Source organism: Grammomys surdaster, unplaced genomic scaffold, assembly GCF_004785775.1.
Source record: "Grammomys surdaster isolate TR1022 unplaced genomic scaffold, NIH_TR_1.0 546, whole genome shotgun sequence".
NCBI lineage: Eukaryota > Metazoa > Chordata > Mammalia > Rodentia > Muridae > Grammomys > Grammomys surdaster.
In genome coordinates, this window is record NW_021604965.1 from 360,111 (window position 1) to 383,210 (window position 23,100).

The window sequence follows — 23,100 nt, forward strand, 5'->3', positions numbered from 1 at the left end:
AATGGCTACAACTTCCAGTATCACATTAATATATCACTGGCGACAATGGGCATCTGTATTTCTGATTGCACAGAAATACTTTTCAGTGTTTTACTATTGAGTATACTGTTAGCTATGGTATCTTAACAAATGTCCTTTAAAAATGTTCAAGAAGTTCCTTTCTGTTTCTCTGGATTCTTTTGTTTTGTCTTGTTTTTGTTTCTTTTGTCATGAAGCATATCGTATTTGGTGTTTCCTATGTCAGTTAAAATGATCATGTAAATATTTTGTTTGGTTTTGTTTCCTGTTAATCAATGTAATGTATTACATTGATCAATTTTTAAAATGTGAACCACAATTGTATTCTTCAGATAAATCCCATTTAAATGACATAAAATCTTTTAAATGTACCATTAGTATCTCTCTTCCTTCCTTTCTTCATTCCTTTCTCTTTTCTTCCTTCCTTCCTTCCTTCCTTCCTTCCCTCTTTTTCTTTCTTTTATTCTGTGATTTGAACCTCCATTAATGGGTAATGTTGATCTCTAGGCTTATGTTTTTGTGATGCCTTTGTCTGGCTGTGCTGTCACAGTAGTGCTGGCTTCACAAAACAGATGCAGATGTGCTCCCTCTTCTATTTTAGACAGAACTTGAAAAGGGTTGATATGAGCTTTTCTTTAAATGTTTGGGGGGAATTTATAGGTAGAACTATTTGATCCTAGGCTTTTGCTGTTGCTCTATGCTGTTGCTCTAAGCATTTTACATGACTAATTCAATTTTAAATAGATATTTTGTAATTTTCTATTTTTTCTTGAGTCACTTTGTGGCAATTTGTTTTTAGCTACTGTTTATTTATTCTAGGTTGTAAAACTTGTTGACATAAGTCATTCATATTTGCTCATAGTTTTTTTTTTCTTTCTTAAAGTTAGCTGCACATTCATCTGGTTTTAGTTATCTGCATCTTCTGTCTTCTCATCTTAGTGATAAAGGTTTGTCACTTTGTTGATGTTTTAAAATAAATGTTTGCTTTCAAAATGTATTGCTTCTGAAAAAATGATACATGCCTGAGCTGCTCTAAAAATGAGTTGTCTTCCGCATTCTTGTCCCCCTGTCTCCCTATCACATGTTTATGGTTCCTTCAAAATCATCACGATTTGGCTAGAACTTCAACTAGCTGCGGTTAACCAGAGACCATAACATTATTTCTACCACCTGCTGCCCACCCAGAGTTATACCAGTAATGTCTACCAATTAGAATCTCTGCCACATCCAGGTCTCAGTGTTTTTTCTCATGCAGCTGTATCCACAAAGAGTGCATTCTGGATTTTCCAATGCCTCCTGTAGCATCATGGCCCTCCCTGCAGCATGTCATTAACAATAGTACTGGGCATAAAACCAGACCCTGATGGTTTTCACTTTTATGCTACTTTTACACATCATGAATCAAGAAAAGGAGCAGTAGTATATGGATGTCATCCTTTCCTTCCCAACCTACTGTTGCCTAACCCTGTCAAACAGTATGTCACACCCTATCACCGCTAAGTCTTCTTCCCAATGCTAAGCTACTGCTAAGACATCTGTACTGAGCTCCAGATCTAGCACAGAGATGTGAACTACAGAAGGACAATGAATTAGTTCCTTAACACTGTTCTGCACAAGACCTATTAAGTCATTTGGTAGAGTTGGTTTTTCATTTGCAAGTAAAAGGTAAAGCTTCTGACTTCACATCTTTCTACTCAAAGTTTATTTGAATGGAAGGAAAAGATCTAATCTGCTACCTTTATATTAAACTTAATTGAAACTTAATTACTACTTGAATGATCTTTTAATTGTTTTTCTGATGTGTGTGTGTGTATGTTTGGTGCGCGCATGCTTGCATATGTGGGTGTTCACACCTTGTGTGTGTGCACATGGATGCTAGATGAAGATATCAGATGTCCTACCTTGTCGACATTATTCTCTTGAGACAGGGTCTTTCACTGAACCTGGAGCTAGGATGGCAACCAGCAAGCCCTAGCAATCCTTCAGTCACCATTCCCCACTGTGCTGGAGTTATATGACCTTGACTAGCTTGTGGGCTGGATATTTGAATCCAGATCCTTACACTTGCTCAGAAAATGCTTTTATCTGCTGAACATTCTTCCCAACCCCTCATTTCTATTTTTGATAATGTAGTCTTGTCTATTCTTCTTTCATCTAGACACTTTTCATGATCTTAGAAAAGATCTTAGAAAAAAAATCCTTTACAAGAATCTGGAGTTACTAGCTTTTCTTGTTTTAACTTTCTATGCCTTGTTGTCTTACTTTATTTCTTGGCACAAAAGCTCGGAAAATCATGTATATTTTGTTTTGAAGACCAAAAAAGAAATAACAATATAATGACTGCTTTATCTATATGCATCATATTAGTCCAGATCATGTGTGACCAAACTAATAAAGTGTAAAATCCTAGAACTCACTAGTTTATTTTAGTAGGTCACAGGAAGCATAGAAACCATAGAAACCACAGTGAACCCAAAGCATCTCTGATGAGAAGAAGCAAGGATGTTTGTATTCTTAAAGTACCAACTGAAAAACCCCATCACAGAAAAGTAAGGAAGTTACAAAGGACACCATCAAAGTGCCTTCAGAGTATTAATAAGCCTTTCTTGTTCTGCTATCACCTCTTTGGACATGTTATCCTCACATTCTCACTTGGTTGTGCCTTGCCATACATGAGTGGCAGAGAGATAGGTTTTGATTCCAACTTAACTTTCAATTTGAATGGTTTAACCTCCAACAGGGTTCAAATGAATCCTTTGAAGTCACTTGAGAGAACTTAACCTTCAGTTAACCTTCAGAGTGATTTCAACATGATTTTAACCATCTTATATCCAGTGTCAGTCATCTTACAGTCATGCCTTTGATAGAATACTCCTTAGCTAGCATGTGTTTTGAATATAATGTAGCAAGGGAGAATCCTTGGTGGGTCATGTCAAGGTGTGTCCTGATGAGATTATGCCATGAAACAGAGCTGGTATAAAAGAGGTTTACTGGAGAAGGGGAAAGAAGAGGAGAGGAACCTTATAGAGGAGATAGAGACAGACAAGTGGATATGTAGACAGACAGACAGACAGACAGACAGATAGACAGATAGAGCAGAGAGAGAGAGACTCATGGGGCAGAGAGAGGAGGCAGAGATGAGCAGAGAGGGGACACAGAGAGAACAGAGAGAGGGAACTCCAACAACAGAGAAAGAGCTGGTAAGATGGATGGGTTCTTTCATCCACTGCACACGTGACAGCATCTAGTCCAGTGGAATTGCCTGTATACTAACAGCAGGTATATCAGAGCTGTGAGGTGATGATGCATTTTCTTTAGACTACCCAAAGGCCACATCACACTCATCTTCCAGCCTAAAAATCCTGAAAAACGTGAACTCATTGCTGGCAGATAGCTACAGTTTTCAAATTCACACAAAAGCATCTTTTCTGTTTTCCTTCTGTGGATAAAGATTTTAAGATGTAAATTCTCAATTTTTTAACTATTTGTATAGTATAAGTGATATGAGGGTGATAAGAACACCTTGTGGTTTCCTAAGATCCACTCTGAGCTCCCAGGGGACATCTTCACTTCCTACTACACTTTTGCCTTGTAAGGCCTAATCTCTAGAGGCAGACAGGGGATCAGAGAGTAGGAGTAGGCAGTTTAGGTCTGTCTTATGTCCTGTTTTGTTAAAACCTAGCAACTGATTTTTAGCTCTCAATGATAGCACTTAGGGGATGGTTTTATTTTGTTTTTGACTCTTCAAGTTATAAGGAAGAAAACAAAATTTCCTAAACCCTGGAGATTTTTTAGTAGAAATAGATTTGTGTATCAAATGACAAATTAACGGGGGAGAAAATGAAGTATATTTAATATTTGGGAAGAGTGTATATTTCTCAAACATGTGGCTTTGTGTTCTAACTTGTATAGAATCTTCAACAAAGAAGAGTAACCATTCAAAAAAGTGGCAAGACAAAAGAAAAAGGAATTTACATCTCTGAGTGGTAAATTGTGAGACAGTTGAAAAACGGCAGCAAAAGACTAGTTTATAAAATTTGAGAGTGCTGATTCTTCTGGTATAAGTTCTAGGTTGATAATGATCTCAAGGTGTCCTTTGTGGTTAGCCATTTCTCTTTAAGGTGGGAGGACACATTTTGGCTTCGAAAAATGTGTGTTCTGCTTTTAGGCAAGAGGGAGGGCAGAGAGCTTTCTGCATTTATAGCTTCTCACCAACCACCAACAATATACCAACAAATATGGCAGAGACATGCTCTGGGGTAAGTGGATCTCCTGCAAAACACAGGGGCTCTAGAGCCAGATCATTTTTTTTAATCTACCCAATACAATGTTTCTCTTTGTCTTCAAAATGCCATGGCTAGAATCAGTGATCTACAGAGTGTGAAAATGGAGAGTGAAAAGTGGTTCTAACCAGGGGTCTCGATCATGGAAGTGGATCTGTTCTAGAACCAGAAACACAAGTTTTCTGAGAAAAACTGGAGACCTTTTTGCTTTACAAAACCTAATTTTGTTGCTAACTTGCTGAAATCTGGAGAGGACTGCCCTGCTGCTGTTGTCTCCCACAGTGGCTGCACCCTTCTGTCTACTGCTCTCAATAAGGCTTTGGTGCTTTTTGTTGACACTTCTGAATGTTTACCTCACACCAGTTCATTCATAAGCTGTTTTTATTCATTTACCCATCCAAGGCTCCAAGAGCTCTTATGATTCATGTTTGACACTGGGGGAAATCAAAGCATAGAAGACCCTGACTGCCAGGTCTGTGGTTTCTGCAGAATTCCAGAGGCCAGCTCAGATAACTCTGTCCAGGTTTGCAGAAAATTCAGAACATTCCTAAGTAGGTGCTTTATAATGCAAATTTTGTTTTTTAAAAAAGCCTCTTTCAGGCTCTGTTTATCATCATCACCATAATAACAGAGCTCTCCCTGCTAAAACTGTTTTTAACACAAAAGATCACTAAGCATTCCCCTTCACTAGAAAACTTCATTTAAGTGAGATTTCTACCAGATTTCAATTCACAGCACTTTGAAAGCAACACAGATGTCTCAGTGAAACCTTTCTGAATTGTATTCATTATGACCAATGGCCTCATTAGCATTTATTCTCTGGGAGTGATAGGTTCTATTGCACTTGAGTTACGCCAATTAACCCAGAGAAGAGAACAGAGAGTGGAAAAGCTATGATAAACCTATAAGACAAAGAAGCCCTGAGCTGAAATATACTGAAGCAGGGGGATAGGGCGTGGCTAGCTCACACTCAGAATTGCATAAGCAAGATTTCAAAATTAATCCTATAGAGACCTCAGCCCAGCATACAACACTCCTGGCTGGAAAAGAAGAACTGTAGATCTTTAGTTTTTTTTTTTTTTCAAATCTTTACCATCACTCTTTTATCTCCGCCTTCTCTTTCTGCAGGAAACTTTATTTCCTACTTCTGCATACCAAGTTTGTACCTCCAGATCTGTTACTGAGGAGCCTGAGATACCAGTGCCATCATAAAGAAGCCGTACCTGGTGAGTGATTTTTTTCCATGACTTTATGCATTTCCAAGCTTGAGGTGCAGGGCCCTGGGGAGACAGCCTGAGGTATTGTACAGCCTGTGCACCTGGAGGCAATGATCAAGATTTGGGGAAAGAAGAGAGTGTGACATGCACCAAGAAACATTAGAAAGACCCTAGTGGCAGTGCAGAGATGAGGGTGTTGCTGGGTGGGACCATTCTTTTGGGATCAGGTGATAAAAGGGGACAAGGAAGGAAGGAAAGGCACTCTACCTAATCAGCTTCTACACACCCACAGGCTTACTTTGTCTCTCTTAACATGCAGAGGGCTTACATTTCTGGAAGTTTATACCATGAAGTTTTTTACCTCTAGTCCATCTATGCCTTCTAAATTGTCTTTTGTCTCTCCTCATGAAAGCCACACAGGCCGAAAAGATTCTCTCTCTCTCTCTCTCTCTCTCTCTCTCTCTCTCTCTCTCTCTCCTCCCTCCTTCTTTCCTCCCATCATCTCTTTTTCTTTCTTTCGGGAGGCAGCTTCCCCACAGTCCTGGGTGCTAGCTATGTCTTAATGACCAAAGTGACACATAGGCCAGTACTTTCCACACTGCTTGGTACAGTAGTAGCTAAGTGCTGGCTATGTGCCATAGGGTTAGATGAACTAGCATTTGCCTAGTATTTTCCATAACAGCTGGAACTTCAGAACAGACTAGAACTTTAGTGCAGTGTAATTCTTCAGGCACATGCATTTTTCTTCTTGATTTTCATCAAAGATCTCATTTAGTTTCTGCAGTCTAGTGATACGGCTCAGTGATGTGAAATGCAAGCTTCATCTGGCTATCCCTTAAGGGATGGAAGAAGTGCTGTGCTATATAGGTGGATGAAAACAAATTCATAGTCACTATCAGGAAAAAGCAGTCAAAGACTAGTGACGTTACATTTTATGATCTTGTAATTATTATAGACATCTGTGCACTCTTTGAGTGAGCATTTACTGGTTACTCTTTTAGCCAGATGAAATTATAAGAGTCAGAGATTAAAAACATTGCTTAACCTCAGAGGAGTGCACGGTATGTAAAAGATGCCATGATAAGAGGTTACTTAGATTTCACAAGAGCAGAAGGGTTTGTCAGAGGTGCAGATCGGGCTTCACGAGAGAAGGGGACTTTAAGTAAGAGGTAGAATGAATAGGGGCCATTTTAGGCCAAGGGACAAGAAGAGAGTAAATCACTGAGGCATAAAGGAAGTGGTGAGTTTGGAGGAAATGGAGAGAAGACGGTTGTGGGTGTGCACAGGACTGGGAATGTGAGAGCAGATCAACCACTATGAAGTCCCACCACATCCAAGTCATGTGGCCATTGGGGGGTTTCAGGCTGAGGAGTGAGTATGCAGTGCTGACTGTTAGGGCAGACAGAATGAGGCGGATGAGCTATGAGGGAAGGAGAGATCAATACGAAGTGAGTAGCAGGTGAGACAAGAAACTAGCAGCCCATAGAGGGCAGAGAGGATGAGTCTGGAAAGAGTATAGGGGTAGAATTCTTATTATTCTTATTATACAGTTCTAATACAGAACATATATCTGTAGCAATGCTAAGCCCTCACCTCTGGTGGACCTCACAGCTACTTAGTGCATTTCTATACAGGAAAACAGATGCTTGACTGTAAATTACTCAGCTTTCACGTTAGAGGCAGGAGTTGTGAGATACATATATTGGACTTTTTTGTTTTGGAAAGTAGTATTTTTATTTATGTATATTGGACATTTTATTTATTTACATTTCAGATATTATTCCCTTTTCCCACCCACCCACAAAATCCCCTATTTTATCCTCCTCCTGCTTCTATGAGGATGTGCCCCCACCCACCCACCCACCCATCTGTCGGGCTGTAGAAGGGTATCTTGGTTCTCTGGTTGGCATGGGCCTGGAACTCTGAGACTGCAGGTGTCCGGCCATGCCCCCAGAACCCAGAGCCCTGACACGCAGTCTCATCTCCACTTAACCTGTATCGTAAGACACAGTAATGTAAGAAAGACGCAGTAACATAAGACACAGGTAGAGAGTGTGACTAACAGGCCTCTGACTCAAGAGATTTACATATTAATGAGTTATCTAAAGGCTGGAGGGCATAGATAATTAAATTATTCCTCCCTAGTCCCTCCTCTTTTCCACTCCCCTATTTAAGCTAGCTCTCCCCTGGCTCTGGGGGTAGGCATTCACAACCAGATCCAACTACCATCATGGACAATAAAACTTTCATCTCTTGGACTCCACATGTCTTCTGGGCCTCCTGCCGCCAAGGTTCCAGCCTCTGGAACCCTAGACCTTCTCGAGTATGTGGAAACCCGCCCGCAGGAAAGCCCCCGGGACTCCGCTGCTGCCTGCCCTTGCGGGTTGCTGCTGCATGGGCCTGAGCCGCCCCACACATGTTTTTTTCCCACACCCACCCACTCCCATCTCCCTGCCCTCAAATTCCCCCACATTGGGGCATCCAGACTTCATGGGACCAAGGATCTCCTCTCCCACCTATGCCAGACAAGGCCATTCTCCCTTACATATACAGCTGGAACCATGGGTCTCTCCATGTGTGTTCTCAGGCTGGCAGTTTAGGCCCTGGGAGCTTGGGTTGGTTAGTATTGACACTCAAGGCAGGAATTTTTTATTTTTGAGATGTTTATTATTATTATTATTGTTATTATTATTATTTTATTTATTTTATATGTATGTGTCTGTATTAGTAAATGCAATGCAAGTTCAGCTGTCTGCAAAGACCAGAAGAAGGCATTGGATTCACCACAGGTCCTAGGAAGTGAACTTGAATCATCTGAAAACCAGTAGGTACTCTTAACTGCTGAGTCATCTCTCTAGTCATCTAATTTGGAGGCAGGGTTTGAAGCTAACCTCATTGGTTCTGACAAACAACCTTTAGTTTTCTGAAGAGGAATGATTTGGAATAATACCAGAGTTTTCTTCTTACAAAACGTAGTGTATGATAATAACTAAGATGAAGACCTCATCTTAGTACACTGCCTGGAGGTTTTATGACATGTGCAGGGAGGTGTCACAGAAATAATAAGCAGCCACGTAGGTGTGTCTTTCTAGAAGCTAAAAACAAAGTTTTAAAGAGTTATCTGTTAATTTATTTTGTGTAAGTATCTATGCCTACTACAGTTTATGTGACTTAAGTGTGTGTAGGTGCCCTAAAGCCCCAAAAGTGATAGATCTCCTAAAACCGGAATTAAGGTGGTTAGGAGCTCCCTGCTGTGGGTGTAGGAAATCAACTTGGGTTCTCTGCAAGAACAGTAAGTGCCTTTGACCACTGAGCCATCTCCAGTCCCTTAAAAAGAGTTTTGAATAGGGGAAATTCATGCTCAATGAAAAGAATTTGGAATGAAGCTAAGGCATTTGACATTGAATTATTGAAACCTTATCAAAAGAAGTGTGAGAGGAAGGTGGAGACAGAACTTGAGAGGGTTTTTAGAATGCTTTTGGCTACAAGGAATAGATGATACAATTTATGACGGTTTATTTTCTTTCTGAAATAAGAAGTCAGAACGTGAGCCCTCTGCATGGCTTGTCTAGGTCTTTGTAGTCCCAAGCACTAAGCCTATGCAACACAAGTTGAAAGAGAAGGGGCCGGCAGTGTCTCTTCTGTATCTCTTTTGTTGTGGAAGAAACTCCCTAGAAACCTCCTAGCAGACTCTAATTACATCTAATTGGTTATAAACCTGGTCATAAACCTGGTCACCACATGCAGAGAAGTAGTAGATGAAGACATGCCCTTGTTGTAGCCTTACACTGAGGAACATGCTCACCAGAGAATACCTAGGATGTTAAGGAAATGGTTGCAGAGTTGACAAGCTGTGACTGCTGTTAGGAATAAAAGAAAAGTGATGTACACACAGTATCAAGGAGATGACTCTAAAGGAGAAACCAAGGGCAGGGATGCTGCTTAAATGGGGCTATTTGGATTAAGGAATTTGATGTGTGTGTTTATAAGTAATCATTTTGTTCTCTTTCGACAGGATCAAAAGGGAAATGGAAGGCAGTAATATGTTACCTCAGTTGATCCATGGCGTACTATCAACATCTCATTCTCTATTTATAAGAAGTATTCAAGAGCTTGAAGGGGCTACCACACCGTATGACTATGAAGACGGTGAGCCTTGTCACAAAACCAGTGTGAAGCAAATTGGAGCCTGGATCCTGCCCCCACTCTACTCCCTGGTATTCATCTTTGGTTTTGTGGGCAACATGTTGGTCATTATAATTCTGATAAGCTGTAAAAAGCTGAAGAGCATGACTGATATCTACCTGTTCAACCTGGCCATCACTGACCTGCTCTTCCTCCTCACGCTCCCGTTCTGGGCTCACTATGCTGCAAATGATTGGGTCTTTGGGAACATCGTGTGTAAAGTACTCACGGGGTTCTATCACATTGGTTATTTTGGTGGAATCTTCTTCATTATCCTCCTGACGATTGATAGGTACTTGGCTATTGTCCATGCCGTGTTTGCTTTAAAAGCTAGGACAGTTACCTTTGGGGTGATAACAAGTGTAGTCACTTGGGTGGTAGCTGTGTTTGCCTCTCTCCCAGGAGTCGTATTTACTAAATCCAAACTAGAAGATAATCATCACACCTGTGGCCCTTATTTTCCACAACCATGGAAGAGTTTCCAAACAATTATGAGAAATGTCTTGAGCCTGATCCTGCCCCTACTGGTCATGGTCATCTGCTACTCAGGAATCCTCCACACCCTGTTTCGCTGTAGGAATGAGAAGAAGAGGCACAGGGCTGTGAGGCTCATCTTTGCCATCATGGTTGTCTACTTTCTCTTCTGGGCTCCATACAACATTGTCCTCCTCCTGATCACCTTCCAGGAATTCTTTGGACTGAATAACTGCAGTAGTTCTAATAGACTAGACCAGGCCATGCAGGTGACAGAGACTCTTGGGATGACACACTGCTGCATTAATCCTGTCATTTATGCCTTTGTTGGGGAGAAGTTCCGAAGGTATCTCTCCGTATTTTTCAGAAAGCACATTGCCAAACGTCTCTGCAAACAGTGCCCAGTTTTCTATAGGGAGACAGCAGATCGAGTGAGCTCAACATTCACTCCATCCACTGGGGAGCAAGAAGTCTCAGTTGGGTTGTAAAGTAACTGGTAGTTTGCCTTTCTTTTTTTATAAGCAGAGAAGGAGGGAGCAGTTTGTATATAGTAACAAGCCTTAAAGACAGTGATTCTTACTTTTGGGTCATGATCCCTGTGTGTGGGTCAAATGACCCTTTCACAGAGTTCACTTAAAACTATCAAAAATACATAGATATTTACATTATAACTCATAACTGTAGCAAAATTATAACTATGATGTAGCAACAAAAATAATTTTATTGTTGGTGATCACCACAACATGAGGAACTACATTAAAGGGTCACAGGATTAGGAAGGTTGTGAACCACTGCTCATAGCTCATAGATATATTGAACAATAGAGACCTATAAATTAGGTGTCCAGAACCTTAGGATTATGCCGCAACTGATTATATAGCTTTTCTTGTATATATAATACATGTTCAGGAAATATTTTAGAATAATCATTGGTAGATTCTTCAGCTTTCTAGTGAACTCTGCCCCTATCAAGAGCCTCATTGCCTTGTGGCAATACTATTTTACCAATCTTTACCATGTTTTCCCTTATTTCTAACAAGAAAGACATGGAATGTATAGGAAGGAGGGTGTGAGGCTATCAGGACTGAGTCAGAAGGGGCAGGAGATATGCACGGTTGATCCTGGGTGAAGATGGAAATGAGTGTGAGCAGGGACCTCTCATTTCTTTCTCATTTGGGAAGAAATGTCCTGGTCTTTGGTTCCTTCTCCCACCTGTGTTTAATTTTGAAGGCTTTATGGGGTTGTGGGAAATCTGGAAGCTGTAATAGCTTGTTGGGAACTTCATTTGAATCCCATGGTTGTTTTATACATAATTGCACAACACATTTCTGCTTTGTTATTTTTATCTATGACAGCATGGGAAATCCTTTCAATACCACGCTCCACTGTTTGTATGTTTCTCAAGCCACAGCTCTTTGCAGGATATTTACAAAATTATTTTTTATAAAGTATGCATCATTAGTGATTAGCCTAAAGATAATAAGGACTCTTGTTTGATCTTTCCAAGCAGATCAGAAGGCTGGAGGTAGTGAATGGCCATGAATGAGGAGAAAAGTCAATTCCTCCATCAGGCGTAAAGGGCTGCAGCAAAAAGGCAGGAATATGTGGACAATAGAAGTGGTGTGTTTAGAACCACATAGAGTCATAAGCAAAATGGTTGCCTCAGCACCAAGGGAAGGTTTCTGTCTGGATATAAGCTGCTTTTATATTATCGCTGCTATTTTCTGTCTCCCCACTACCTTTGCACATAACCTTTATCTCCACCTGGGAAAGGTGTATATGGAATAGCCAAACGTGAAAGCCTGGATAGTCCTAGGAGAGGAAATAAAGCACCATTATGTTTTGTGGGTAAAACAGGACTGGATGAAACAGGGACAGAAACCCTTGCTTTGAAAATAATTCTTGGGAACATATCTTAATTACCAGGCAAAATAAGCCTGGATAAAAAAATGATTATAGATGGAGTGGGAAGACATGTGTCACAGACTATCTTCCAAAGCCTTATTTTGGGATATAAACATAATTCAAATATTTAAAACTTGAAATTAGAAAAAAATAAAATCAAGACTTATAACTTTAACTTCTAAATGTGAGGAAATACCTCTGTAAGAGTTCTTACCTTGCCAAGCCTGAAAATAGTTCATTAGTTATAGAAAAAATTCTGGCTTTGAGCATATGAACTAAAATAGACAGCTCAGAATTGACAAGGACTTGGGTATTGGGGTCTGTGGGCTTACCCAACCATGGTGATTTAGACCCTCAGCCATCTGGATCCCAGCATATGCTACATAGCTGTCATGTGTACATGCAAGTGCTGTACTTGCTCCTCAAATTCCTCAAATTTGAGGAATTTCCTCAAATTCCTCAAATTTGAGGAATTTCCTCAAATTCCTTTGGATCTTTTGTCCTAAATGTGAGCTTGGTGACAGATTGTCCTTAGAGTGAATGGGAACTCCTAAGTCAAATTAACTTCTTATCAAAGATTTAAAAGTAAATATAAAAAGGAGAGAAGTTAGAGAAACTCCTTTTCATAAGAGAAATGTCTCCCCTGATTTGAGCCAAAAATGTTCTTCCCTGTCCACTAATGCATTTCTTATCTAACAGAAGCAAGAAACAAAGGAACAGACAACTTAAGAGCTGAAAGTCATTGTGGTCTGGTTTTACTACCACATGACGAGAAGAAATTTCTGAAAGAAGTAGGATATGAGAATGTCACCTTCAGATAGCCTAATAGTTTTATTTTAATGATAATAAGACGCAAGTATCTGTAAACCTATGATTTAGAAAATAAATCAATGCTCTGTCTATATTGCTAGAAATATTAAAAAGAAACGAGTATATGCTTTGTCATATCAGTGTGGTTGACTGTTTTGTTCAGAACTATACAACTCTTTCCCTGAACTACTTTACAATTGTATATACCTGGTACTTGATAGAGAAATATGACGTACAGCTTGCCTTCCAGGCTATACATACTTCTATAGCTAGTATTCTAGAAGACAAACAAAAGTGGCATCAATTTCTTCTAATTATAGCTCCAGCAGGGCTGAGCTGAGCCTCTTTTCAGTAAAATGTAGCCCTATATCTTGGTGAGTAAGCAGATCTGAGGATTGAAGCCAGGACCACAGCCACGGAGAAGAGGAGCAAGAAATCCATGACCACTATGATAAGCCACTGGGTCAGGGGGTTATTTGTTAAATACAATGCTGACAAATATACATGGGACAGAGTGTTTATTAAAATAATGTTTTTCTACTGTGCATGCAGACTGTGGTGGGTAAGATGAAAATGGGTGTCACTGCCATGATCTTCATGTCGTTTAGACCTTACAGCCCAGGTCCCTGTAGACAGACAGTGGGTACAGAGGGCTCAGATATGAACACATAAACTTTTTTTGAAAACCCAGAGGTTGGGGATTAACTCAATGATGGCCATGCATCACAATATAAACATCTATAGTAGGATTTTCTTGCCACAGAATAAACTGTCTTGTAGGAGTTACCTGCTGTGTGTTTCCAGAGGTGAGCTCTAAAGTCATCTGGGGAGAAGCTTTGAGTGGACAGGTGGAAGAAAATGGAAATAATTGGAAAAAATGGCCTTTTGACTGTCCCGTCAAAGGAGAGGCTGGGCATGTGCAGAGGGCCCTGCAACTACCTGTAAGGACTCCATTAAAACCTGTCCTTTTCCTGCTTTTACTCACTATTTAGACTTCTCTAACAAATGAAATTATTTCAAATGAGATTATCCAGCAAGGATGACTACCCAGGTATCTCTAAGGAGATAAGGAGTCTGGGCTATGAGTGATTCTGCAAGGCAGCTCAGGGATATAGTGGAAAAGAATGGGCATAGGTTTAGGGAGTGACCACAAGAGGTTATGATTTGTTAGAAGATATGAACACTTGATATACTGTCTTTGTCCTTGTTCTATTGCTGTGAAGAGATACTATGACCATAGCAACTCTTGTAAAGGAAAGTACTTAATTGGGGCTTGCTTATTGTTTCAGAGGCTGAGACTATTGTCATAGTGGCAGGGAGCATGGCAGCATGCATACATAATGCTGAAGAAGTAGCTGAAAGATGTATATCCAAATCCATAGGCAGCAGAGAGAGCAAGACAATGGGCCTGGCTTGCGTCCTTAAAACCTCAAAGACCATCTCTAGTGACACATTTCCCCCCAACAAAGCCACATCACCTAATACTTTCAAATAGTGCTACTCTCTGAAAACTACACAGTCAAATCTATGAGCTTACGGGGAGCCATTTTCGTTCAAATTACCAAAATCTGCTCCCTGGCTCCCATAAACCTGTCACCACACTATAATTCAAAAATGCATTCAGTTCAACTTCAAAAGTCTCCATAGGCTATCAGAGTCTTAACACTGTTTAAAAGTCTAAAGTTCAAAGTCTTCTGAGACTCAAGGAAATCTCTTAACTGTAACTCCTGTAAAATTGAAATAAAAGAGAAGATCACATAGTGCCAACATGCAATAGTACAGAATATACATTGCCATTCCAAAAGGGAGGAAAGAGAGCACAGTGAGGAAATGCTGGACAAAAGTAAGACCAAAACTCAGCAGGGCAAACCCCAAACTCTGTGTATTCATGTCTGATGCCAACATGCTCTTCAGTTCTTCAACACCGTAACCATGACAATTCTTTTAAAGGAAAGCATTTAATTGGGATTTGCTTATAGTTTTAGAGGTTTAGTCCATTAAGATCATAGTGGGGAGCATGGCAGCATGAAGACATAGTGCTGAAGAAGTAGCTGAGCGTTCTATGTCTAGATCCACAGTCAGCAGGAAGAGAAAGACATTGGGCCTTGCTTGGCCCCTGAAACTTCAAAGCCCACCCATAATGGCACATTTCCTTTAAAAAGGCCACACCTACTCCAACAAGGCCACAATCCCTAATACTTTCAAATAGTGACACTCCCTGGTGACCAAGCATTCAAATCTATGAGAAGCCATTCCTATTCAAACCACCAGACATATTATATGTAACATTGAGAAGGTTCTGGTATGGTGAGGTATGTAGTATGTTTGTGAGTGTGTGTGTGTGTGTGTGTGTGTGTGAGTGTGTGTGTGTATTTATATAAATCAAGACCTGTATCCCTGTTGGCCTCAGCATAAAGTTTGGTCCACCTCAGCTGAGTAATTTTTGGTTCATTGACAATGACTATTAAACATTTTAATGTAATCTATTTGCAATATGAAATATTTTTTTCTCTTGAATAAAGTTTAATTGGTCCTTAGAGTCAATTGGATTCTGAAAGACTGTGCCTAAAACAAATGTTTTCTGTCTCAACTCCACCCCTATCCTTAACCCTGGTTTGTGGTCTACCTTGAGATGACCTCCTGTGCTTCTCCTTTCCTGGCATAGGTTAGCCATGAAGTAAGAGGATATGGCCAGGAGAAGGGACACATGTGTTTACATAGCTAGTCCCTGCCACAGGCCCTTTTATGTTGACAAAGGTGCCTGGAAAGATCAACACTAATTTGTTCTTCCTTCAGAGAACTCAAAGCTAGTGATGAATATCATGACTACTTATTAGATATGCAAGATTTTCTTCAACTGGGCTTCTTTCAACTCATCTTTGCTTGGTTGATAATATTACATATTAGTGGGCTCCTCAATACAACTGTAGACTTGCTGCCTCCTTTGATGACTGTGCAACTTAGTGAACATGCAGTATTGAGATACCTTTGATTCTTCATTTATAGACCCAGCATCTATCTTCCACCTCCAATTCCATCCCTTAGTCCCCTGTTCAACTGGATGACTACCCTATGAAGGACTGTGGTATAAGAAATGCAACACTTCCCTATTATAAGCACCTATTTCTAGTTTTCTACCTACATCTGAAGGGAGGGACTGCCCGGAGCCATCTAGGAGAAGCTAAAAACTAGCAGGTGATTTTCCTGAGATGGTTCACGGTAGACTGTAAAACTATGGTGGATGAGGCCAAGGGGAATACATTTTAGAATAGATTCCTACTATTAATATGATTTTCCTGTTATTATATATATAACAATTACTAGGTATTATCCCACCCTTTTGAGCAGATTTCTGAAGATCAATCAAAATGTACTGTCTAGAGATGCTATATAGACAAATAGATTATTTCTTAAATCTTAATTATGATTCTATAAATATTTCTGAAAGTATACCAGTAATTATTGAGCCCTTTATAACAGGAGTGCTATTAAAGCCATCTCTGATATAAAAACTGCAAGAAGAACTCTGCCAGTCTTCAAGTGTCATGCATTAATTGCTTCTGAGATATAAAGAAGGCATTTACAACTTACAACACATTCCAAGAGACCATAAAACAACCAAACATCATAAAAAAGATTTATTGTAGGTGTAAGGACAGAAGATAAAATATTGACTGGGTTTATCTATACAAAACTTCAATGATAACTTAGTTATGGTCTTTAACTCTCTATGAACCTGTAGAGCTAATGACAAATAATCAATAACTAGCCTTAGTGGGAACATATGTAAACATTCTCTGTTGTAAGCTTCTTATTTAATTTATGAGTTAAATTTATGTTTGAGCTTTTAGTGAATGTTTGTAAAAATAATTTAAAAAAAGGATGCCTAGGGAAAAAAATGTGATCTATTCCATTAGAAAAAGTATAAAAATGAAGGAACATTGCATGGCATTATTACATCAGAACTGCAGAGTAGAATAACTTAGACATTAAAAGGGAGCTTAGAAATTAAGAGAGAATTTTTGGAGAATTTTTAGAGAGAATTTTTGGAGAAGAGAAAGTTTTTGGAGAAAAACTTAAAAATAAAGATTTAAATCACTTTTCAAAGAGTCCTCTTTTTCTTCCTGTGACTTTTTTTTGTTATTGGATATTTTATTTATTTACTTTTCAGATGTTATTCCCTTTTCCCACCCCCCCCATAAACCCTTTATCCTGTCCTCCCTCCTGTTGCTTCTGTGAGGGTGTTCCCCCACCCATTTACCAACTCCCACCTCCCTGCTTTCAAATTCCCCTACACTGAGACATCCAGCCTTCACAGGACCAAGAACCTCCTCTCCCACCAATGCCTGACAAGGCCATCCTCCACTACATAAACATCTGGAGCCATGGGTCCCTCCATTTCACTCTTAGTTTGAACCCTGAAGTTCCTGAGCAGATAAGAGCAAAGGCTACTTTACTTAGTACCCCACCCTTCCCCGGCAATCAAGTGCTAAACATAGACTCTGGAGTTTATGGCCTCAGAGGAAAGACAGGCAGTCCAGTTACCTCTTCAGAGTAAGTAACTTAGATTTAAGACAGGTACATGTTTTAATATTAAAAAGTAACCCTAATGTCTCTCAAGACAAAGTCTTACTCCCGCTGATACTCTTTCCCCACAGCATTCTTTAAGAGTGAACAAGAATGCTGCTCTGCTGAGCATTGATGTGGCAGATACTTCTGATTACTCATGGCCTGAGGTAAATATTTCTATCTTTGTCAAGCTTCAAGAATGGCATATATAGCTTGATCATGCTAGCCCTTTTTGTCCTGGGAATACTTTTATTCCTGCTCATCATGTTAAAGCTTATCTTTAACAACATCAATGTGTTGGCAGCCAAAGTATACTGCTTGAAACGGAAAATGGACCTCCAGACAGAATTATTAAATTAACAGGCTGGCAAGCCAAGGATGAGTAAGATTCTGCACAGAGCCTTACCAACCTAAGACAGAAGTGCATTGCTTTTGATAATGCATATTTCATGATGGGTAAGGAAGACATTTTTATCAGAATGACCTAAGACAAGCTCAATCTTGTTTATGAAGTAAAAAAGGGGGAGATATGGAGAGCTTTAGGGGCTGCTTGGCAAGAATCTGACATGGGCCAAGAAAAAGGAAATGGGCTGCTTGTCAGGAATATGACATTGTCCAGGGAAAAGGAAGACGGCTTCAGGGAGGAATCTGACATTAGGTCAGAACAAAAAAGTAATTTCAGGCAAGAATCTAAATCTTAGGCTAGAACAAAGAAGTAATTTCAGGCAGGAATCTAAATCTTAGGCTAGAACAAGGTATAGGCTTCAGACATGAAAATGACTTTGGACTAGGACAGGAAAGTAGGTTCAGATATTTTTGTCATTCTGATAAGCCTTTAGAAACAGTGATCACAGGAGTGTTCATAGAATTTTGTTTATTGTCTTGCTTGTTCTTTGACTATTTGTGTTTATTGTCATGCTTGTTCCTTGACTATTTGCATCTATTGTATTGCTAGTTCCTCAACCTTGAACTGACCTTAATATTTGCATGTATTAAAATGGCATAAAAGCAAAACAGAGGAGGAGGATGGGATAGGGAGTTTCTAGGGAGGGGAAATGGGGAAAGGGGATGACATTGAAATGTAAGTAAATAAAATATCCAATTAAAAAAATAGTGAACAAGAACACTGGAGCTGGCCTCTGACAATCTTGTCCTCCCCTAATTAGCTACTTATACAGTATTAGGAAGAGTTGGTGAGACAGCACAGGGCTAGTTCTGTCACTTCTTAGTAAGCCCAGGAGAGGTGTCTAACCCCAAGCATCAGTGGTTTCCTCTATAATGTTGAAGCACTTAACACTCTAGCCCTGAGCCATAGGTTATAGTTGCCAGTTCCAGAGTCATCAGAAGATTCTTACATAATATCCTGTTATGCATAGAGCTGCAGGTGTGATCTCAGCCACTCAAGGTGACAGTGGCATGTTGTAAGCCGTAGTCGGTACTTAGAACCTGTTACCATCCTCAAGATTGCTTTAGATCCATGTCTTAGCACAGTTTTAAAATCAAGATTCCAAATACATTGGGAAGAATTCTAAACTCAGCTCAGTAGTTTATAGCATGTTCATTCAGACAGATCTAATGAATGTATACAGCAAACATGCTCTGAGTATTTACATGGTTTGTTATTTTCCATGGTGCATATAAGTGGTATATAAGTTGGGGAAAGAGTTATATTTTCCATTACAAATAGCTAGAAGACAAAGACAGAAATAGGATAATGTCATAATACTTCCCAATTCCAGTTCTCATGACAGGAGTGTGAGGCAGGAGGTAAAAAGATTGGGAGTCATTGAACCCAAGCGACATTGTTCAAGCACATAGAGGATAATGTGTGACACTGAAAGGTGGTGAGTAGAATTTTCTTATTTCCCTAAGGACTGTGAGGAGTTTCTGGCTACCCTAAAGGTAGCCTTGTGGGCACTAAGGATTCCGTCCTTGATATGATCAAAGAACATCGACAATGGCAGTTAGTATTGTTAGATTTTCACATGTAGCTTGGAACAGACCACAGTAGACTAGACGGTTCTACGATGGGAAGTTTATTCAGGGCATGGAGAAAGAGGGAGAGGAGAGAGAGAGAGCAGAGAGGTAGAGGAGTAGAGGCTGGCCATGACCACGTGGAGAGAGGAGGAAGGGAAAGGAGGAGGGGAGAGGGCAACCTGCAGGTTCCGGAGTAAGGGGGCAAGAGGAGCAAGAGAGAGGAGGGGGCAAGCAGCCCCTTTTATAGTGGGCAGGCCTACCTGGTTGTTGCCAGTTAACTGTGGGGAAGAGCATACCTGGGTGTTGTCAGGTAGCTGTAGAGGTGGAGTGTAGACAGAATACTAACAAGTATGGCATTGTTCCTGTTAGCAAATTACAGAAAAGATCCTATCTGCTTTGTAACACAGCTAATGTGATGTGGAGCGAAAGACACCAGGCAGGAGGAAGGAAGCATCTGGGATTCCCTCTTCATGAAGTTAAAAACCATCTGATCTATCTAAGGTCCGAATGAGCCTTACTTTTTAGGCAATATAGACAGTACCTTTCTGGGCTGTATGGAGGGCATATACCTTATCACCAGATCTTGATGGTGGTTTTATGTCTATGTAAATCTGAACTGGAAAAGCTGTACAAATAAGATATAAACCCTCAATTAAATCTGCAATTAAAGAAATATATTCATAATAAAAATTTTTTGATACAAGTTCTTGCTATTTAGTCCTAACTGGCCTGGAACTCTCTATGTATAGTGGGCTGACCTCATACTCAGTGAGTAAATGTGTCCCATTATGTCTATCCCATAAAGAATTTAAAAGCACAAGTAAATTACTGTGCTAAAATATTGAAGAAACATTACAAAAAAATCACCAGATGCTAGAGTGGTTTGTGTGTGAGAACAGTTTTAAAGGGTTCATGGGAAAGGGTAAGTATTGAAATGTATTAAAATGGACTAGTTTTTTATTATGAGAATGTGACTATTTTTCTTATTTTTGTCTTCCTCCACTTCGTATAATAAGTGTAGTTGATGTTATAATTAGACGTTTGTCTGTATGTGGTCTACGCATGTGTATGTGGGTTTGTGCACCTGTATGTGCACATGTGGAGGCCAGAGCTCAAATCAGTTGTCTTCCTCTATCACTTTTCACCTTAGTTTTTGAGACAGCATCTTTCAGACCCAGAAACTCACTAACTGATTAGACTGGCTAGTAGGCCCCTAGGATCCTCCTGGCTTTGTCTCTCAAGACTGGGGTTATAGACAGGCACTACTACACTTAATTTTTTTTCTTTAAAAAAAAATCTGAATGCTGGGGAATGCAAACTTAGGTCCTCATACTTTCACAGTAAGCAGTTTACCCACTGAGCTCTTTCCCAAGTCCTAGATACTTTGTGTTCTAAGATTCATTTGCTGTTTACACAGCTCAGTTTACTATTGATAAGGACTTAGAATGAAGTTGCTGTGTCCTCATGTTCATGTTGAGTTCCCTTGAACTCAAAGGGAAAGATTGACATCTCTCTATTGGTCAAGAATGCTCTGAATATTGGTTCAGTGATATTGTTGGCAATGAGATCAAAGCAAGGAGAGGAACATTAATACAATCACTAGAGATAAAGAACTTGCTCAAAGACTTACTGGTGTCCCAGAAGGAGAGATGCCTTGAGATACTCCATATGGGCATTGAGTCTAGAGGGACAAATTAACCATAAGCATTACTTTGTTGATGTCTAAGTACAACATATATAAGAACAAATTCATGCAAACTGGGATGGTCAAAGCAGTGAGTGAAGCAGAGAATGAAATCCAAGTTGCAGCACAGCGTGCTATGGTTGTGATACACATAAAATGTAAATTTATTTGCTAGTAAAGATTTCTCCATGGGTCCATAGTCCCTCACTTCTTTGTGCATACTTGAGGAAAACCTATCCAGGAGGTGACTGGAACACACCTCTGGACCAGGCACTTAACAGGGGGTAATGTCTTGCTTAGCTGGGCTTCTTTCTGCAGACTGTAATCTTGTCCTGGCTCTGTTCCAAGACATAGTTTTCAAACTGCATGATCTCTGGTAGCATTTGTTCCTTTACATACTTGCTAGCACATCTCGAACAGGATTGTCAATGGAATTTCAGAAGTGAAGTATCTTGCCAAGGTCACTGGAGGTCCTGTCTGAGTGACTCTTGGGCCTGTATAGGGCTCCACACTGCCCTCTGGGGGGTGAGCTAGATCTCCAGTGTCTTCAGCTACCCTGTGAAACTATGTCAGCACAGGGCTAAGCCCTAGATCTACATGATGACAATAAGAGTAAATAATATTCACATGCAGAATTATAACATTTGTCTAGCAGCAGTGAAGAAGTTTATCTCAGAAAACGATTTTAAAACATGAAGATTTTAAATTGTGTTTATTTTGAAAAGATTTCTGAGTATGTAATTAAGAGAGTGTTGTTTATTGTGTTGTGGTTTGTCTATAAACTTGCTGTTAACCTCCTGTTGCTACCAAATTCAGGTCTGGACATTTACCACGAAGAAAATTAATCATCAGAAGGCATACAGTGAGCAAAAGAAAACAGTCTTTATTAAAGATGCCAGTCACCCAGAAGGAAGCAAACTGAAGCCTCAACTCCCTGCTTCCAAGGTTTTGGGGAAAATGAGAATTAGGGGTAATGTATAGAATTAGCATTCCCAGGAACTTGAGTCAGATAATCCTATGCTAGCCAGAGTTACTGTTATCCTGGTGGTGGTCTAGACTTACATTGCAGACAAGATGCTCTGGAGTGCAAAGAGAAAGCCATATCTTGGGAATGAGGAGTAAGGACAAAGCAAAATGGAGTTATTGAAGACAACAGCCTGTTACAACAAACCATGAAGTGAATACTGTTATTCAGCCTGACACACTGGCTACAGAAGTCTTGTGTCTTTCAGGGTCTCTTGCGTCTCGCTGGCAGCTCTGTGCTGTGTTATTAGCTCTGCTGTCTTTTCTTTTTTTTTTTTTTTTTTGAACTTTCAAGTCATTGTATCTTTAATAATCTGGCAGCAAGTCAAAACATGATAAAAAAAATTGTTCCTTTTACGGGCGAGGCCCATCAATATAGACTCATTCACGTAGTGAGTAAGACAGCATTCTAAACAGCATGGGAAGGCTTCAAGGCTTACAGTGCGTTTGGTTGCTGATAATCGGCCGGGGGACTAGCAGCACAAGAGATTAACGAGCCCTCAGAGGACAGGACGCGGTTGCTGGGTCATGAGCACCTTGAAGCGTTTCTTGATGGTGATTCGGTGTCTTGAGTATTTGTCATCTGGGGAGAACCGAGCAGGATGGGCAGAGCAAGTCTGTTGTCCCATGGGGTCAAATTTCTTCAGGGTGTAGACGCGATCGCCCTGCTCATTGAGGTAATACTGGAGAAACATGACTGCCCCACAGCAGAAAGACACCTTTCCGTTTACCGCCAGCCGCGTTTGCCCCGAGTCTCTGCTGTCTTTTCTTGATGTTTTTTTTAAAGTTCCACCAACCACCCCGCTGATCTGACATAGTTACATACGGCATTATTATAGTCTCCTGAATTTTATCATGCGCTTCTCTTCATTGTTAGGTGAAAAATCCTTCATGGCTCCAGATTAATTATGTTCTTGGAGTGAGACATTCTGTTACCTTCAAATCTGATATAGAA

At 40.1% G+C, this 23,100-nt stretch overlaps 2 protein-coding genes across 3 annotated transcripts; one reads left to right on the plus strand and one right to left on the minus strand.

Moving 5' to 3' along the window:
* Window positions 1-5,333: 5,333 nt before the first annotated feature.
* On the plus strand, window positions 5,334-13,027 carry Ccr2 (C-C motif chemokine receptor 2). 2 transcript variants are annotated; one of them, XM_028781785.1, is made up of 3 exons: window positions 5,334-5,527; window positions 8,247-8,342; window positions 9,534-13,027. In XM_028781785.1, exon 3 carries the CDS (start codon window positions 9,547-9,549, stop codon window positions 10,663-10,665), a length of 1,119 nt encoding a protein of 372 aa, XP_028637618.1. In that variant the 5' UTR covers window positions 5,334-5,527; window positions 8,247-8,342; window positions 9,534-9,546; the 3' UTR covers window positions 10,666-13,027. The 2 variants fall into 2 exon arrangements, with proteins under 2 accessions (XP_028637618.1, XP_028637619.1); XM_028781786.1 differs by lacking the exon at window positions 8,247-8,342.
* Window positions 13,028-22,411: 9,384 nt separating this feature from the next.
* LOC114633184 (H/ACA ribonucleoprotein complex subunit 3) lies at window positions 22,412-22,900 on the minus strand. The gene has a single exon (XM_028781797.1). It carries the CDS (start codon window positions 22,838-22,840, stop codon window positions 22,646-22,648), a length of 195 nt encoding a protein of 64 aa, XP_028637630.1. The 5' UTR covers window positions 22,841-22,900; the 3' UTR covers window positions 22,412-22,645.
* Between the last annotated feature and the right edge of the window lie 200 nt (window positions 22,901-23,100).

Bases quoted from the DNA above. Each gene is read 5' to 3' on its own strand.
- Ccr2 (XM_028781785.1), top strand. From the start codon at position 9,547: ATGGAAGGCAGTAATATGTTACCTCAGTTGATCCATGGCGTACTATCA.
- LOC114633184 (XM_028781797.1), bottom strand. From the start codon at position 22,840: ATGTTTCTCCAGTATTACCTCAATGAGCAGGGCGATCGCGTCTACACC.